At 38.8% G+C, this 20,651-nt stretch overlaps 1 protein-coding gene across 1 annotated transcript in view; it reads left to right on the top strand.

Annotated features, from left to right (window-relative positions):
- Positions 1-3,833: 3,833 nt before the first annotated feature.
- col5a3a (collagen, type V, alpha 3a) overlaps positions 3,834-20,651 on the top strand; it is a 134,031-nt gene continuing 117,213 nt past the window's right edge. Inside the window, exon 1 of the mRNA XM_056454092.1 lies at positions 3,834-4,133. Coding sequence (XP_056310067.1) covers positions 4,055-4,133 — 79 coding nt within the window. The 5' untranslated portion in view covers positions 3,834-4,054. The remainder of the gene's footprint in view (positions 4,134-20,651) is intronic.

The raw sequence follows: 20,651 nt of genomic DNA, 5'->3' as shown, positions 1-20,651 counted from the left end.
AAATAAATAAATATATATATATATACCGGAAGATACAGTTTTTGTTTTTTTCAAAGAGTCTTTCAATGAACAGCTCTTTTCCCTAAATGTACACTGCAAAAAAATTCCATAGAATAACCTTTTTTTGTATTTGGTGATTCATCTTTTATTTTTCCCTGTTTACTTATGCTTTTTAATCATATTATGAGGCCCTGTTTTTTTCTGACAACTTTTAACCTTAAAAAGTGACTTTTTAATAACAAAACAACTAAACTTTAAAAGTGCCCGAAACATTCCAGAAAAGTTCTCTTTTGAATTAACACCTTTGAACTGTAATTAATTTGACAATTATGTAAACAGATAGATGTGGTTCTGAGGCCCCACCTTTATTCATGTATAGAAACCTTATTTACTATTATTTACTCCAGAAATGCCATCACCTGAGCCACCATAATGGCTACCACAACCTGAGTTGCCTGAGCTGCTGCCACCACCAGAGCTGTTGCTACCAGAATTCCCAGATCCTCAGTCGCTGCCAGAGTCACCGCCGCCAGAGCTGCCAGAGTCGCCGCAGCCAAAGTCGTCGCCGCCTGAATCCTTGAATGGCCAGGGTTACGAGACTTACCTGAGTTCCACGAAAGGCCAGAGCCGTCACCTGAGTCCCACGAAAGGCCAGAGCCATCACCTGAGTTCCACAAAGGACCAGAATTAACACCTGAGTTCTACGAATGGCTGCCAGAGCTGTGTGATTTGACAGAGTTGTGTGACGTCAGAGCCATGTGACTCCCGAGTACCACCCAAGTTGGGTAACCTCCCATAGCCGTGTGACGTCCCAAAGCCTCCTGACCCACTGGAGTTAAATGAACTGCCAGTGTCTCATGAACCCAAGCCTCCTGACCCACTGGAGTTAAATGAACTGCCACTGTCTCCTGAACCCAAGCCTCTTGACCCACTGGAGTTAAATGAACTGCCAGTGTCTCTTGAACCCAAGCATCCTGACCCACTGGAGTTAAATGAACTGCCAGTGTCTCATGAACCCAAGCCTCCTGACCCACTGGAGTTAAATGAACTGCCAGCGTTTCCTGAACCTAAGCCTCCTGACCCACTGGGGTTTAATGAACTGCCAGTACTTCCTGAACCTATGCCTCCTGACCCACTATGGGTATATGACACGTCTATGCCTGCTGAACCAAAGCCTCCAGACATACCTCAGCTCCATGCTCCAGACCCTCCACAGCCCCACTCTCCAGGCCCTCCGCAGCTCCACGCTCCAGGCCCTTCACAGCTCCACTCTCCAGGCCCTCCGCAGCTCCACACTCCAGGCCTTCTGCAGCTCCACGTTCCAGGCCTTCCGCAGCTCCACGCTTCAGGCCCTCCGTAGCTCCACACCCCAGGCCCTCCGAAACTCCACGTTCCAGGCCCTCCGCAGCTCCACACTCCAGGCCCTCCGCAGCTCCATGCTCCAGGCCCTCCGCAGCTCCACACCCCAGGCTTTCCGCAGCTCCACACCCCAGGCCCTCCGCAGCTCCACTCTTCAGGCCTTCCGCAGCTCCACATTCCAGGTCCTCCTCAGCTCCACACTTCAGCCCTGTCTCTGCTCCACGACCCAGGCCCGCCTCTGCCCCACGACCCAGGCCCGACCAACCAGCACCCAGACGCTGGGGGAGGGGGGTGGGTTCTGTAATGCCACGCCAGCAGACAGAGCCCTCGCCCGACTATTGACTCTGCTCTGCTCCCTCTGCAGTCACTTCTTGTTTATGCTGTATTTCAGTGAGTGGTCAGGCCACGCTTCCTTGCGAAGTATTGCCAGTCTACCTGCCTCTCCAAGCGTTTTTCCAAGAGACTTTCATAACTACCTGCCTGTGTAAGACTCTGCCTGCCTTGATCAAGTACGTTATCTGTCTTTGCCCTCTTGCTCTGTTTTGGACTGCTTATTGTTGCCTTGAACTTTTGCCTGCCTTCTCACCACGTCTTCTGGATTTGCCCCTGTGTATCTTGATCTGTTTTAGACTGATAATTGTTGCACTGATCCTCTGCCTAAATTACTACTATGTCTCCTGGAATTGCCCCTGTGTTTGTTGTTTGGTTTGGACTGCTTACATGTTGCAGATTCTCCGCTTGTTTACCCGTTGATGTCTCTGTCTAATCCCATTAATAAACTTCTGCATATGGATTCTAATACTGTCTCAGACTCACCGTTACAATGGGTTGAATTTTTTTATTTAAAGATTTACCCAGTATTAGGTTGAAACAACCCAAGATTTTTAAAGTTAACTCCTATTTATTCACCACTGTTATTATAGTTTGTTTATTAGTTATTGAGTGGAATATTCACAACAAAAACACATACACAAAATTGAATCTTTAACATTGAATCAAAACCCCTGCATTCAAAATGTTTTTTTAAACAGTTTTTGGGGTTATTAAATCGTTATTTTTTTTAAATAAATTTTTACTAAATACACTGACAAAAAAGATTTATTGGATTTTTTTTTTAAGGTAAGTGGTTGTAAAGTATTTATATGGGCTGGATTTGAACAAACAAATGAAGTTGAACATTACTCAATTTAGTTTGTTTGTTTAAATTCAGCCCATATAAATTGTTTGCAACCACTTACCTTAAAGTCCAATGAATAATTTTTTTCAGGGCAGGTTCTTTGAAGAAAAAAATGGTTATTCATGGCATTGCTGCAAAAAAAAACCTTACATATCTATTTGAATGTTGCCCCAGCATTGCTGGTGTCATTTCTTAACAGTATTATTTTTTACAGTAAAGAAAAAACAAGCACTTAAAAATGCTGTATTTTTAATGCTTTGTAAGTAAAAAAAAGGCTGCATTGTTTCAAATATGGTCAAAAAACCATGTAAACATTTAATCCAATGGTGCCACACACACTTGGGTTAAAAGATCCGATTATTAAAACATTAAATATCAGAACCTATTATGTGATTATCTTATTTTATTATAATAATTATGCAAAAATGTAAATTGAGATTATTATTATTTTTAGAGCATGCCATGCAGAGTAATGCATCCATATTTTACATTTTGATTTAATACTGAGTAAAAAGGTTGTTTTTCCCCTGTATAATAATTGGCTTTAGTTATTTAAGATAGTCTCCCACAGTAATTAATGTTTCAAAACTCATATAAACCAATGAAAATAGAAAATCAATAAAGGCTAGTTTAAGATGTTTATTACTTTAAAACTTTTTGTATTGGGTTGTAATAGGAGTAAACACTTCATATTCTACATACTTACAGAAGAACTTTGAGTAACACTTTAATTTAGGTCACAATTGCGGTATAAACAAACCATTAACTAACACTACTAGCTTAATGACTTATTAGCTGTTTAATAATAAGGTAGATTTAGGTTTTGGGTTGGGATGCAGAATAAGAATTCCTTCATATTTTATAACTAATGAACAGTCAATATCTTAATAAGAGGCATGCAAAAAAAACAAAACAAAAAAAAAAACAGTTAATATGCACTGTAAAAATGCTGGGTTCCAAACTTTCTTAAGGTTGTCCCAATACAATCAAGTTAACTTAATAGTTTTTATAAATTTAAGTAGATTGAAAATAAAACAATTCAGTTATCCCCAAAGAAAACCTGAGAATTATGTTGTTTAAACTCATTTTAAATAAGTAGTTGAACAAGCAGCAAAAGTCATATTATTAAGTGTGAATAGTGACCTAAACTAACGCGTTAACGAACTTTGCAGTCAATTAATGGTAGCAACGTCACATCACGTCCAGTTTCTGACACGTGGCCTCTGGAGTCTCCGTAAAGCATCTGTGTGTGGAGATAAACGCATCATCACTGAGGGAGAGGAGGGACGGGGAGAAAGTTTGGAAACGAGTGAGAGGAGGCAGAAACTGAATGAGAGGGACAGAGCTCAGCGGTCTTGGAGGACAGGAGGATACTCAGAGGAGGAAAAAAACTCTCCATCTTGTTCAACTACCGACCGGGGACCGCAGCACTTGCCTGTTTCACTTCGCATGTATGGCTTGTGGTGTTTGTGAGTGATAATCTGCTGCTCGAGTGTGTGGAGGTGACGGGTCCTGAACATGCGGCGGCTGAAGGAGACTGTGTTCTGCGCGGCACTGCTGCTGCTTCTCTCTATGTGCATCCCAACGACACATGCAGGTAAAGCAGTCTCAATGATAACTTACAACAAATGTTTTTAAAGTGTCTTTTTTCCTCAGTTAAATCGTTTTTTTTTTTGGTGAAATTTGTACAGACTTATTTCCTGTGCACTTGTTACAGATGCAGACTCGAGTCAGTAGTACCCTGCGTTTAATTAATTGTTCTGTTTGTGTGAATCTGCAGCCATGTCGAGTTTTTTATAACAAGCTGTTAAAACTAGAGGAAGCTTGAGATAAACTTTGAATATTCATTGTTCTGCTGGTTTGAACTTGTTCGTTGAGTTCAGGATGACTGACAGACGCTAATGCGCTTTATGTTTGCTAAAAATCCGATTTCCAAATCTACTTAAACTTTAGATTGTATGTTTGTTTTGAGCGATTTCCTTCAGTGCTTTGCAGCCGTCTTTAGTTTATGATTATAGATTACGTCTTATCTAAACAATGCACATTAGCATTCCAATTATATTTAAAAAAAATGTCTTTAATAGTTTGTTATTTATCTTTGGTTATCAGTTTACTCCTGTTTATTTTATCAGGAGCAGTTTTCTTGTTAAAAATGCCATCCCCTCTCATGACCCTACTTAGCCCCACCCTTTGCTCATTCATGTGTCAAATGTTGGTCTGTACATTGTCTGTGCAATCTTTTGTATGTCCAGCAGAAGTCATGTAACATCCATTAAACTAAACCTTAAAGGGATAGTTCACCCAAAAACGAAAAGTCACCATAAGGCCATCCGAGATCTAGACCTTTTTAAGATGTGACTTTTTTTTTTCTTAAGTGAAACATTAAAGAGATAGAACCCCCCAAAATTTACTCAATATTTACTCACTCTCAAGTGGTTCCAAACCTTCCAAAACACAAAAGGAAATTGTTTTCAAAAAAATGAAGACATTTTGAAGAAAGCTAAAAACCTGTAAACCTATCCATAGTAAGAAAAATTAATACAATGGAAGTCAATGGTTACAGGTTTTCAACATTCAATATCTTCTTTTGGGTTCAGCAAAAGAAAGAGACTCAAAAAAGTTTGTGACAAGTGAAGGGTGAGTAAAATGATGAAAGAATCTTTATTTATGGGTGAACTATCCCTTTAAGTGAGATTAAGTGAGATTTTTTTGCCAACACATTGTGGATGAGGAGATTCCAAATGCACTTTGAGTGTCTAGAAAAGCGCTACAAAAATTTAAGGAATTATTATTAATTATTATTATTGTCCTTGGTGGTTCTTAAAAAGTCAACTGGCAAAACAAAATACCTGTAGCTCTTGGTAAAACATTCATGTCATATGAAGCAAAACAACTGAAATGTATTTATTGCAAATGCATTATTACTTTGATCCACATCCTCGGAAAATGGTCCTGAGCACCTTCATGACCGTCTAAAGCCCAATATTCCTGTTACAAAACAGCAAATGCACTTGATGCCATTTGTTTAGAATGGAGACATGTGTTGTGTTTTTCATCAAAATGCTACTTTTGCTTTTTTTATGTTATTAATTTTGCTTTATTTTGCATGAACTGTATATGTTTGCATGTATATGTTTTTTTGACCAGTAGCCATTGACTTACATTTTATGAATCACCAAGAACCACAGTTTCAGCTAAAAATCTTCTGTAATCTTCTTCTGAAGAAAAAAAGTCATCAACATCTTGGATGCCCATGGATAACCCTATTTTTTTCTTAAAACACTAAACCACAGGTATCAAAACCTGGTACTAATACAGCACTATTACCTATAGAATTTGTATGTACCAAACTGAATCAGACAATGAATTTCAGTGCTTAATTTCAGTACCACTTCAATGCCTGAACACGCATCATCACTGCATTGATGGCTTTCTGAATGATCAGGAACATTTATTTCCTCAATGAGAAAACTTTTGATGCTGCAAATCCAAGACATCTTTGTACTGATGTTAGTGTCCAATTTGTTTTCACATTTCGAATGAAAAAATACAGAAATGAAAGCATTTCTGAAAGCTTATGACTGCAGCAACTACACACTCTCCGATGACAACAGGTCGTCTAACATTAGCTTAGCATCTATCTACATAAAATGCGCTTAAAGTATGGGTCATCGCTTTGTGTGTATGAATGTTTGTCAGAGAGTAATCTTTTTGTGGCTTTATAAAAAAAACATCAGTTCAGGCATGGTACTATTTTAAAAGTATGGATTTGACAGCAATATCGGAATAACCCAAATAATACCTGACCCTACCCATGAACGAGAAAATGACAAGCAAATTAAATATGTCATCGATCAGGTAGGCTATAGTTAACAGGCTTACATAGTTGGATTAATCAAGGAAGAGAATCCTCCAGCAGACTGTCGCTTCATGTTAGTGTTTGCTTGTGACTCATGTCGGTTTGCCGTGAAACTGTTTAACGTTGGCTTGAGACATAGGTGAATGAGTGCTTACTGACCTGCTCCAGTAGATTAAAATTCCTCTTGGGCAGTTGGCCAAATCTGCTATTGTACAGTGTAGTGTGTATGTCAACACCATACCTCCAGAGTAGATATGGGAAACAAATTAGGGTCCTTTATCAGCGTTTATGGTCCTGTTTAAAAACGCGAACATTTATCAAACCTTTGGGAAAAACAGGTGGGGAAAAACACGTTCTTTAATGTTCTGGAGAGTCAAACTAAGAAAAAAAAAAACCAATTAGTTTAAATATTTGTTCACCGCCAACTTATCCAGCATATGTTTTACACAGCAGATGCCTTTTTAGCTGCAACCCAGTACTAGGAAACATCAATACACACTCAATCACACACATACACTATGTTTCAATTTAGTTTATTCAATTCATCTGTACCACATGTCTTTGGATTGTGAGGGAAACCGGAGCACTCGAAGGAAACACACGTGAACATGAAAGAACATGCAAACTCCACACAGAAATGCCAACTGACACAGCCACGACTCGAACCAGCGACCATCTTGATGTGAGGCAACAGTGCTAACCACTGAGCCACCGTGTCGCTCCTTCTCTGCATCCACAGTCCCAAAAACATTTGCAGACATCATTGCAAACTTGTGTAGTTGCACTGCAACCTATGACTTGTTGTTAGAGGCAAGGTTTCTTCCTAATATATAATATGGATTTAAATAATGAGAAATAGAATTGCATATCTTTTATTCCATACATATATTTAAAGGGTACCTATTTTACCCCTTTTTCAAGATTTAAGATAAGTCTTTTGTGTCTCCAGAATATGTCTGTAAAGTTTCAGCTCAAAACACCCATCAGATTATTTATTAGACCTTTCAGAATGTTGGAATTTTCTGCTCTAAACACCATGTAGCTGTTTTTGTTGCCTGTGCCTTAAATGCTAGTTCTCCCCGCCCACCGTTCCCATGTGCCTGTCAGAGTGTGCCTCAATCTCCGCCTCGGCTGCGTCAGATAAACAGCACAGTGACAGACATAAAGGAAGCAGATCTCACGTAACGTTTGTGAGAAATACTGCAGTAAGAACTTTCCCAATGATTATTTGATGTATTTGTTTTGGAGTTAATTCAAGCCTTTCTGCAATGACGAGACAATGTCGTTACAAAGTTCATGTACACGTACAGTGTGCACATTTAACTTTGCCCTGTTTTTGCACGCAAATGTGACCGGATACCCATTAATATCCACTGCTGTATGGACAGGGCTGGTGCGTGCATAGAGGCGACCTAGGTGGCCGTCTAGGGCGGCAAAATAGAGAGGACGGCGTTCGCGACACCTCCCTCGCCACCCGTGTCCTCAGCAGTTCTATCCGCGGCCAGGGCGGCAGAATAGAGAGGGCGGCATTCGTGACACCTCCCTTACCACCCACGTCCTCAGTTTTTTTTTTTTGCGACACCCTCCCCCCGGTCCTCACTTTGCTAACGTGTCACTTTCGTTTACTCTTTCTGGTTGAGGGCAATGTGATCGTCCTTTGCCTAAAGCGGCAGTTTAGCTTGCTCCGGCCCTGTGTATGGATATCGGTTATGATAATGTACAAAATAAACCTGATTTAATGTCCACAAACCAGGATTTAAGCGTCTTCTTTTATTATTGTACTGACACGCGGTGATAAAGACGGTAAAATCACTTTAATTCATTACAAACATGCACTGTTTTTCAAACATTTTAAACTTGTAAAACTCATTCTTGATCACATTTGAGGATGATTGATGATCACAGAGAGCTGAACAGATCTTTTAATCCCGGTTGCTTTGTGCATGTCCTGTCTTGTTGATATGGTTATACGTGTTACTACGGAAACATGTTAATACGCGGCTGACTATCAATTCGGTGGGCGGGGAAACCACACTCCTATGTCACATTGCGGTGAACCTCAAAATGAGAAAGATTTGGATCCTTTTTTAACATCAGAAAATTTAAAAAGAGAGTTATTGTCTTTATATCACTCCAATATGACTGTGGACGCAATATACCTACACACAGTTCTGTCCAAACAGAGATGATTTTCATCATAGGTTAGCAAATAGCAAAAAGATTCAACATTTATAGCAGACATTTTTGCAGCCAGTTGGTTTTTCAAAAAAATCATGGTAGTTAAGCAGTTCAAGAAGCACTTTAGGTCAGAAAAATCAAACTTCATGTCAATTTGAAGGATGTTCTTAGAGACGTAGGACGATGCAATATGCGCAGCCATGGTGGTATCAGTGCTGTCTGGTGGATCTTGATATGTCTGAGCAGGATGTGGTTAGTTGAGTCAGCTATTTGCATGGTCGACCCAAGAAAGTCTAGCAAGAGATTCATGTATTTAACTGTTGAACGTTGGAGCCACAGTTTGTTGTCTTGTCTGACATGGAGAACAAAGGCAGTTTTTCAGTTTGTGATTTTTCTCTCTCTCTTCCCCTCCATATTTATATCCAGCCCTATCTTCTTCAAAGGCTTTGACTTCTTACGACTGTGGGTGGATGTTGCATCTTCTCTTTATGGTTGTCATGTGTGTCTGGTCCATGCTGGTTTGTGCTCTCTCCATCCTCATCTTTCACACGGCCTGTTCGGGAACTCCTGCAGGAGAGCGGCCACGCATGTCCCTTTTGATCCCACTGAACAAACAAATACATGAAACAGTATGGATGAGAATAGTGAAAGAGTAGAGGCCAATGGGGATGGGAGCTTCCACTCGAAAGAGCCTTTTCCTTGTCTAAACAGACATGCTTCCCTGCTGCTGAGGAGCTTGGGCCATCGGTGCTGCCGTGTAAAATGTGTCATCCATCCAGTAACAATACAAACATCTGGCTCACAGAAGCAGAGCTCCATCCTCTTTCTTTTTATGGTCGTACAGTATGTTCTATTTTGCATCAAAAGCCTGTGGAAGAGCGATGTGATTCATTTACATCATGATGCCCATGTAAACTTCTCCTATCCTGCTGTTTTCTACAAGTCACTTCACTTTGCGAACATGTTCATAACTACATTGGAAACTATTTCGAGTCATGAATGTTTCTAATCAACTCCAAATTCAAAGATGTTATCAAAACTGCTGGTTTTAAGTGCTTGATTTGGATCAAATCACATGATAAAATGCTGTCCCAGGTGATAATTGCTGTGAAGTAAGGAGACTGGAACTGGGACTGCAGCTGTATGTTTTATACTATTCATATACTTTTGAGTGACATTTCATTGATTTAATATTTTACTCTTTTGAGGGTCAATAGTGATACTGCACTGTAAACCCTTTTGAGACTACTCAAATGATTTGAGGAAAGTGATTCCCTTCATTGGTTCGAAGACTATAGAATACAAAAGACATGTCACTCGTATTCTTTTGAATGGGGAAAAGTGTAACGTCAATATGGTGAATGAAGCTTCGCCTACTAGTACAGGAGCCAATCATAGATTGCTATAGACCAACGATTCTCCGGGGAACCAGATGTGTGCTTTTACCACAGTTTGGTGGTAATCACACTGGAATCTCAGCGAATACTTGCTTCACAGACATAAGAAATATATACAATCTTGAACTAAGTTTTTTAAATGAACCAAGTGCACTTGAAAGCAAAGTTTTTTGGTTTCGTAATCTGTATGAAACGATTGTTATTACACAAATGATGTTTAACAGAGCAAGGAAATTTTCACAGAATGTCTGATAATATTTTTTCCTCTGGAGAAAGTCTTGTTTGTTTTATTTTGGCTAGAATAAAAACAGTTTTAGCTATATATTTTTCGATAGTCTACAGAACACACCATCATTATACAATAACTTGCCTAATTACCCTAACCTGCCTAGTTAACCTAATTAACCTAGTTAATCCTTTAAATGTCATTTTAAGTTGTATAGAAGGGTTTTGAAAAAGATCTAGTCAAATATTATTTACTCCCTGCTGAAAAAAACAGCTTAAACTAGTCTAGGCTGGTTTTAGCTGGTTGACCAGCCCAGTTTTAGAGGGGTTTTGGCCATTTCCTGGCTGGTTTCAAGCTATTTCCAGCCTGGTCTTAGCTGGTCAGGCTGCAAGATGACCAGTTAAAACCAGCTTGACCAGCCTAACCAGGCTGTAATCCCAGCAAAAACCAGCTATGCAGCTTAAACCAGGCTGGTCAAGGTGGTTTTAGCTGGTTTTAGGTGGTCATTTTCCAGCCTGACCAGCTAAGACCAGGTTGAAAATGGCTGGAAACCAGCCTGGAAATGGCCAAAATCCCTCTAAAAGCCAACCATCTTAGCTGTTTTTTTCAGCAGGGCTGTCATCATGGCAAAGATAATATAAAACAGTTATTAGAAATGAGTTATTAAAAAGGTTTAGATATGTGTTGAATAAAATCTTCTCTCCATTAAACAGAAATTGGGTAAAAAATAAACCGGGGTGCTAATAACACGAAATAATTCTGACTTCTACTGTAAGCAAAAACAAATTCTGCAGATCTGATACTAAATAGATTTGCAGATATTGCCAAATTCTCAAATGCTCTTTCAGTAAACAGCAGCCATCACACCAGTGGTTTGAGTCACTACAGTATGTGGGATCACTCTGACAAACCCCAAAATTGCAAACACCGCACATCCTGCATATGTCCTGCATATTTAGTCTCTAATCAGCTCCAACACACTTTCCTAGAAGCGTCTAGTGAGACTGAAGATCTTGATTAGCGGATCCAGGTGTGTTTAATTAGCACTTGAGCTAATCCTTGCAGGCTATTGACCTTCCAGGAACCCTTGAAGGAAGAGTTTAGCTGCGGTCACACTAGTTTGTGCCTGCAAAATTCTGCCGTACGGCGCTGCAAAAAGGGACGGGATTAAACATGATGATTAGACATTTTAAAAAGCTAGCGATTGCTCCATATTTTAAATTTCTGTCCAGAGAGGTCGTTTTTTAATCCTTGATTGGTCTCACGCAGTCAAGTGATGCGATTTCGCAGGTCAGAGTTCACCAAGCTTGAACTTTCCAATGCAGTGATCTGCGAAACATGCGACCCTGCATTTCCGGTCTGACGCATTCGCGTGCGTATGAATGGAATTCTTTGGGGAGAAATGCCCAGTGTGACCGCAGCTTTATGCTGTGGTCACACTAGAGTTTGTGCGTGCGAAAAGGGGCGGGATTAAACAAGATGATTAGACATTAAAAAAAGCGAGCGATTGGTTCATGTTTTGAATTACTGTCCAGGGAGGTCATGTTTTGATCCTCGATTGGTCTCACGCAGTCAAGTGATGCGATTTCACAGGTCAGAGTTCACCAAGCTTAAACTTTGCACTGCAGCGAACTGCAAAACTTGTCACACGAGCTTGCGTTTCCGGTCTGATGAATCGCAGACACCCGTGAGTTATTTGGCAAACTAAATATCTGGACCCGGCGGTGATTCAAAATCATGCCGTCAGAAATGTGTTCTGATTTTTTGATGAGAGACAGCATTCACTAGTATGGGTACAGTTTATGCAGGGTAGTGGGAGGTTGGGGGAAAAGTTAAAAAGGCTTCTTTTCAGTCTATTTGGACCCAAAGAATTGAGGAAAAAGTTAAATAAGTCCCTCCGAAAGATGTTTTAATAACTTCATTTAAAAAAATAATAATATACAGTTTTTGAAATATAAAATGCAAAATACTCATAGAAAACTATCAAAGTGTTCCTGCCTGTTGTCAGTAGCATGGATGAAATTTTACTCTTGAATAAAAAAATTATTTGGCACAAAAATGTGAATTTTTGTACCTCCATCACAACTTGTATCTACATTTTAATAAGTAAATAGCAAACCAACATCCTACCTTATGTCTTGTTTACACTACAGAATTTTAAGCCCTATTTAAGCACAAAATTTTCAACGAGCTCACCGACAACTTGAGCTGTGATTGGGGGAAAATTAGCTGGTGACTGGCACTTTGCAATCTTTATGTGTGAACCACTCAGTGATGCATTAAAGAGGCTCGCCTATGCAAAAACTTAAAATAGAGCATGAAAAACATCTGGACCAGACAGCTAACTTAACATCACATGCTGCTAATAATAATGAGATATTGAGAAATGAGATAATGAGACAGCAAGTGCTCAACAGGAACGTCTGTGATTGGCTAAAATGAACATCGATTCATACTCTCCAACACATCTACCAACTGAACTCTGCACATACTATATGACGAGGCTATCAGATGCTAAAGTGAAAGTTTTCAGAGCTATTCAATTCGTGTTTATTTCTGTAGTGCTTTTACAATGTAGATTGTGTCAAAACAGCTTAAAATAGTTCTAGTAAACAGAAACTGAAAGTTTAGTTTAGTTCAGTTCAGTGTGGCTTAATTTTACTGTTGAAAGTCCAAACACTGAAGAGCAAATCCATCGATAATGATAACCGTGTTCAAGGTATACTGCGGTTTGGAAAAGTCAAGGTTTTAAAACCGTCAAAATTTTTTGCTATACTGTTCCCAAGGTATAAGTATGATTTTTTTTATTAATTAATTTATTTTTTTATTTTTTTAGGACAACAGTATCTCCAGTAGAAAAGATCTCCAAAGAGCCAAATGAAGGGAGCAGAAGTCAATAATTCTTTTGAATTATTTAGCCTGACATGTTTACTGTTCCAAAATATTTAAATTTAAATTATATAAATGTTTCCCATATTAAAATATATTGTGTTCAAAGGGAAAAAAGTTGTTGTTTTTTACCCAGACGTTTAAAAAAGAAAATATTTTAGAGCAGTAATTTCAATACAGTGATACCGTGAAACAGTGATATTTATATCTAAGGTTATCATACCATCAGAACCTTACACCGGCCCATGCCTACGATGCGCAGCTCCACAATTTACAAACTTCATCAATATACTATATATATTATATATTAACTACAGAACAAACTTCTGCTGAGCACTGTCTGGATACTTCTCTGGCCCTAAAATTTCATGATGGCAATGTAGGGGAAGAGCTGAAAACCTGTAATCCTTGACTTCGATAGTTGGAAAAAGAATTGCTATAGAAGTCAATGGCTATAGGTTAACGGCTTTCTTCAACATTTCTTGACTTGTGTTCAACAGAAGAATGAAACTCAAACAGGTTTGGAACAAATCAATAGAAAGTAAATGATGACAGAATTTTCATATTTAGGTTAACTATGCCTTTGAGACTTTCCTCCTTGCCTTGCACACTTCATCTTTCCTGAGCAGATTATAAACATTCGGACAGACATTTCACAGCAAATGGAAAGTCTGCAACTTGTCTGTTGATCATTGTACAGCCATGTTAATTTGCGTGCAGTGTTTACACATCACATTTTGGTAATCTCTTTTAGAATCGCATCCAAGGTGGTACTACAGTAATAATAATACAATTGAAACCCGCTAAAAGTGAGCCATATCAAAATAATTTCATTAAGTGCAAAAGCGCCATATGGTCTTTGCTTAGGACCAGTCCTCTGGGCTTTTCTCATCAATGTTCTGTCTAAGCACCTAGAGCTGTGTTGTGATTATTTAAGAAATTACTAGTCCTAGTAGGATCAGACTCGCATGGCCAGCTTGAACTGTGTGAAATCACCTTGGGAAATCTTCTTCCCTCACAGAACATTCTTTAAAGGTGCAGTGAAGTGCTTTGAAATGTGCATTTTTATTCAACGTTTGATGTAATTTCAATTGAAAAATGAAGAGAGGCTGGAATGTAGAGTAGCTCCTCCCCTTTAAAAAACAACCAATAGTGTTTGGTTGAGATAAAGCGCTTTAAATGAAGGAGTGTGAACCTACAATGGTCTAACGTTTTGGTTCTGTTACGATTATCATGCCATCGATTCGGTTCAATTCGATATCTCGGTGCATTGACGATGCTTTCCATCCACAATTAGATTTTATTCTTCACAACACAAGAATTTTTTTTATTACAATCTATATTAAATAAATAAATTTATATATTATTTGTAATACAATTTTGTCCTTTAATACAAGCAGTCAGATATACAAACTGCACCTTTCATTTTACCTGCTCAAAGAAAAACCATGAGCAACATGAGCATTTAAAGCAAATAAACTAATGTAAATATTATCCCGCTTGCTTTTTGAGTGCTGTTGAGCGAGTTCACTCCTATATTTGGTCATTGGGTGTTTCTCAATTTGCATTCTTCAGCGTTCTTGCGTCCTCGTGTTCTCGTGTAATGTCATCTGCTAAAGTTCAGTTCCAAAACTCAAGACCGCAAGAACGGAGGATGCCTGAGAATTCCCAGATCTGTTCTTGATATCGAGGACGCATCGATGCAGACTTGAGCAGAAAACTCGCTCCTAGAAGTCATTGCGGCTGAATAAAGGAGGTGGGAAGCGCAGCATTTTATATAGATTTATCATTAAAGTTCAGAGATATAACTTATTTATGTCAGGAGTTTCCCTAAATGAGACGCTGAAAGTAAACATTACCACGAAAATCTTAATTAAGGCAGAAACATATTAAGGGTGTTTATTTGCTGAAATTCATATTAAAATTTGTTTTATTTGCATTGTGCGAAGTATATTTATAATATTTTTATGCATAGTATATATCGTGAAAAGGGGAAAAACAATAACTCGTAGGAATTCTGTAATGTTTAAATAATTTTCCATTTAAAAACATGTGAAGGTTGCGTGACCATCAGGAAGAGCACAGCATCTCATTTCTCACAAGACACCAAGTCTCCCAAGTTCGTTCTTCTGAGGCAACTTGGCAAGACCGCTCACCACAAGAACGTGGGTCCATTTTCTATGTTCTTGGAATTGAAAAACAGCCATTGTCTTCGCTCAACAGAGAGAGGGTGGAACATAGAGTAGCTCCGCCCCTTCCCTAATCAGCCAATAACATTTGGTTGAGATTAAGCGCATCAAATAAAAAACAATTGAGAAGCATCTTGAAGGGGGCGGGGCTTGTCTCATTGTACAGCATTTGATTGGTCAGAAGATTTGACGAGAAACTGAAGTATAAGGTGACGTGAAAAAAAAAATCGTTGATCTATTTAGGCGGAAGTGACAAACAGCAAGCTCTGGATGTTTATATCAGGTTTATCTTCTAAGGAATTGTCACTGTTTTGGAGCACACTAGCTTACAGATATGCTTAACTATTGACTCAAACTAACATCTACTTTTTTATTTTCATTTCAAGGGAACTTTAACTGTGAGGATTTTTATTGAAGTAACTGGACTTTTACTATGAAAATTAGTTAAAAAATGGTAAATTAAATTGCACCTTTACAAAGTGCACCTAGGCTTAAGGCTCAGTCTGCTTCCAGTACGCTAGACTGGGAGCGGTTTATGTGTTAAATGTGTATTCTGGGGTGGGGAACAGCAGTGTTTAGTGCGGTTATAGAGAGATGCAGGTGTTTCCTTTGTGGACCCACTTACAGTGGACTCGGCTGGACGTCTAACAGTGAGCAAATATCACAAAACAAACCTTACAAGCTAAGGAATGTGGGACTGATGTGTAATGATGCTCAGCTCCCTTCCACAATAGTGGCGTCCACTCAGCAGTTCCCATGATCTGAGTACGCTGGATCCAGCATCCCACAGTGCTTCACAGTACCATCTGTAAGCTCACATACTGCCATCAAAAACTCAACACACTAGAGGAAGAAAAGATTCTGCTTCAGATAAGCCAAAACTCCCTGCGGGTCTGGTTGCATGTTGTGCGAGATGAGATGGTATTAAACAATCTCATTCCGGCCAAACTGTGGGTTTAGTGGAGCATGACTCGTAAAGGGAAGAGAGATGGGGGGGATTCCAGGTTTTTCGAACAGCACCCAGCCGCTATTGTGAACAGCTTCCAAACATTAGTGATAACATGAAACAGACCTCAATCACGTTTATGCATCGAGCATATCTGTCCATCTGTTTCATTTAGCATTGGTCCATTGGGGAGATCTCAGTTGATTACTTCCACGCAGAAAACCAGCATCCTACGCTTTCTTGGAAAAGAATAAGCAAGAGAAGACTATGATGAAAGACAAACCATGCGAAATAGGATCCAACACAGAAAGAAATGTGAGATTTGAAATGGGTTATTTTTTTGAGGAAAGAGTGTTAAAGTGTGGCTGAGGGGTGGTGAGCTGGGAGCGTTTCTTGAGTGTCTTTGGGCATGTCTGAGCTGTATTGTTCCATCTTTCCTCGCTTCATGGCTTTTGCTGTCTATAGAGGGTTTGGCTCCAGGCCTCTTGAGGTCAGGGGTCAGGACCAGTAATTCAATTATGTTCGTCTTCAGAAGGTGCTAAATGTTGATTTTCAAACTGTGTCTAACTGTGATTGGATGTTAAACTAGAAAGACAAACTTTATGGTGGCTTGAGAAAGCCTCGTCTGAAAGTTTGAAGTAGTTTTAAAAATTAAATCATTGAAATAGTTTTGAAGAAGTTTGAAACAGTTGGCATAGTCAGAATTTTTTGCCCCCCCCCCCCATTAATTTCCCCCCCAATTTCTGTTTAATGGAGAGAAGATTTTTTTTCAATACATTTCTAAACATAATAGTTTTAATAACTCATTTCTAATATCTGATTTATTTTATCTTTACCTTGATGACATTAAATAATATTTTACCTGATATTTTTTCAAGACACTTCTATACAGCTTAAAGTGACATTTAACGGCTTAAATAGGTTAATTAAGTTAACTAGGCAGGTTAGGGTAATTAGGCAAGTTATTGTATAACGATGGTTTGTTCTGTAGACTATCAAAAAAAAATAGCTTAAAGGGGCTAATCATTTTGTCCTTAAAATGGCTTTTAAAAAATTAAAAACTGCTTTTATTCAAGCAGAAATAAAAGAAATAAGACTTTCTCCAGAAGAAAAAACATTATCAGATATACTGTCAAAATGTCCTTTCTCTGTTAAACATCATTTGGGAAATGTTTAAAAAAAGAAAAAAAAAATCATAGGGGGGGGCTAATAATTTTGACTTCAACTGTATGTTAGCATGTTTCTAGTATGAATTGGCATGTTTCTTGCTAGGCGGTTGCTAGGGTGTTCCGAGTGGTTGCTAAGGTGTTGCTAGGGGGTTGCAATGGTGTTTTTACTGGTTGTTAAGGTGTTGCTGGGCAGTTTCTAAGGTGATCTGAGTAGTTGCTAGTGTGTTCTGAGTAGGGATGGGTATCTTTAAGGTTTTAACGGTATTACTATTTTATCGATACCACTTATCTGTACTTTTTGTTGTGTTTATTTTTTTATGAAAAAAAAACTAAAAACAAATTGAACAGCATTAACAACACTATTGTATTACGTTTTTAATGTAAAATAAAATGAAACCAATAATTTTAAAACAAAAAAAGGCTTTTTTTCTGTAAAAGAATGTACAATGGTTTGAAGGAAAATGAGTCTCAGTTTTTTAGATTGCAAAAGAAAGTTGGAGCAAATGGAGCAATGGAACAGACAGGTGGAGATGATATTGGCTCAAGGGTGACACGACCGCTGAACGTGACCGAATTGAAGGACATTATTTGTGCTTTACATGTATGCCAGGTAGCCTAATATATTGTGCATCAAATCGATAAATTATTTAGTTAACTCTTTCCCTGCAGTAAACGCCATTGACGAGTTTTACGTCAACCTGTGTTTTAGGTGCATTACAGTAGGGGAAGCCCTAACACATATCCAATTATGACGATGACAGATGCTCCGGAGAGTGAAATCTGAGAAAAAGTAAGATTGTGTCTAAAATTAAGAGTAGTATAGCCTTCCTTTGGCTTAATCCATGCACTTTCAGATCTTGTCTTGACAAGAGACCAAAAAAAGAAGCTTTATTTCTATGATTTGTGTCATAGTCATTGTTTTAGATTGTTTCAGGCTGACTGCTAAGATGTTCTAGGTGGTTGCTAGGGTGTTCTGAGTGGTTGCTAGGTCGTTGCTTAGAAGTTGCTAGGTGGTTGCTAGGTTGTTCTGAGTGGTTTATAAGGCATTGCTGGGTGGTTGCTAGGGTGTTCTAGGTAATTGTTGTGTTGTTAGTTGGTTGCTAAAGTGTTGCAAGGTCATTGCTAAGGTGTTGCTAGGTTGTTGCTAGGGTGTTCTAAGTGGTTGCTAGGTAGTTGCTATAGCATTGCTAGGTGGTTGATAGGTGGTTGCTAAGGTGTGGCTAGGCAGTTGCTAAGGTGCTAAGTTGTTGCTAAGGTGTTGCTAGGTGGTTGCAAGGGGGTTATGAGTAATTGCTTGGTGCTTGGTAAGGCATTGCTAGGCAGTTGCTGTGGCATTGCTAGGTGGTTTCTAAGGTGTTGCTTGACAGTTGTTAAGGTGTTCTAGGTCATTGTTAAGGTGTTGTTAGGTGTTGTTAGGTGGTTGATAGGATGTTCTGAGTGGTTGCTAGGTGGTTGCTAAGGCATTGCTAGGGTGGTCTGAGTGGTTGGTAGGCAGTTGCTAAGGTGTTGCTAGGTGTTTGCTAGGGTGTTCTGAGTGGTTGCTAAGCAGTTGCTAAGCCATTGCTTGGTGGTTGCTAGGAGGTTGCTAAGGTGTTGCTAGGTGGTTGCTAAGGTGTTCTAGGTGGTTGCTAGGGTGTTCTAAATGGTTGCTAGGGTGTTGCTTGGTGGTTGCTAAGGTGTTCTGAGTAGTTACTAGGCAGTTGCTTACACAAGTTAGCATGGTTTTAGTATGAACTAGCATGTTTCTAGCATAAATTAGCATGTTGTTAGCATGAATTTAGTATGATAAAGCATGTTGCTAGTATGTGTAGAGGGTGAATTAGCATGATGCTAGTGTGATTAGTATGTTTCTAATATTGTTAGTATGACTTAATATGTTGTCAGTATGTCCAATGTAAAGTCATTGGCAATTTTTTTATAATGGAATCTATGGGACAGTTGTTAGGGTGCCATAAGTGGTTGCTAGGGTGTGGCTAGTAACTTGAAAGGTCATCAGTGATTGTGATTGGCAGATTGCTAGTCTGAGTTAAATGAGCCGAACTTTGTATGACAGTCTGGCGCAATGTTATAAGGTCACAAAGTTTGGTCCAATGTTAAGTCAATGGGCCTTTTCCGAATTTTAGGTTTTGGAGTAAGTTTGGTGGTTGTAGTATGAACGGTCTATGAGGAGATGCATATAGAAATTAGTCTCAAAAAAAGAAGATTAAGTTTATGTAGTATAACAGTATGTTGGCTTTCTCAAGCCACCATAATTATGAAACTCTTGTATAATAGTAAGTTAATTGTTGATTTTATTTGTGTTTATTTATAAATGTCCTAGATTATATGTTGTATTATGATTTAAACATTTGTGGAGATAAATTTTGTGGACTGCTAGAGTCATTTTCACTGTGTGGGAAATATTCCTGTGGTCTTGAGTCAGTATGGGAGGATTTACTGTATACTGACTGATGAATAAAAAGGGAGTTCCCTCAAATTATAGTTTATTTTACAGCTAATACTTTAGCTAAGACTCCTATCCCAAGCGGACTGCTTTCAGTAAACAAAAGACGCAGGACATTTTGAGGTTGATTCTCAAAGGATGTTCACTGCGAGTTCAGCCAGTGTAAACCACAATGTATAACGTTACCGATTAGTACAAACAGTAGATCAGTGACACAATGTTTTAACAAGATCTTAACCAAAGCCCTTCACTGGTTCATTCAGAGTTTCCTTGGATATATTGGGATGGTAATTGTATAATATACTAAAAATAGTATATTCATTGTTTGGATTTGGCTGGTTTAATGTTGTTCTGACTCGTTTGGGTGCTCCCTGTATTGAGGAAAATCAATGAAATATAACAAAACCCAATATAAACCCAAGCAGATCCAATAAAGCAGGAGTGTTTAAACATGTTGCTGAAAGGCTACTATCCTGTAGTGTCTCGCCTTCACATGCTATCAGAAATGTCCTACTTACCACAAGTCATGATTATGAATGTGTTGCGATTCAAGTGGTTTGTTGTCAGAAAGAATAATGTTACAGGACATCCCGTTGGTTGACATATATCAACTGTATATTTCAACACGTTATGTTGTCAGCTTGCTGATGATTCTGGTATTTTGCCAAATACAGTACATGCTAATTCATTCATTCGTTCATTCATTCATTCATTTATTTCCTTTGGCTTAGTCTCTATTGCAGAGGTTGCCACAGTGGAATGAACCGCCAACTATTCCAGCATATGTTTTACACAGTGGATGCCCTTCAAAATAATTTG

The sequence above is a fragment of the Danio aesculapii genome, chromosome 3 (assembly GCF_903798145.1).
Source record: "Danio aesculapii chromosome 3, fDanAes4.1, whole genome shotgun sequence".
Lineage (NCBI taxonomy): Eukaryota > Metazoa > Chordata > Actinopteri > Cypriniformes > Danionidae > Danio > Danio aesculapii.
This window is presented reverse-complemented; position numbering and strand designations above follow the sequence as displayed.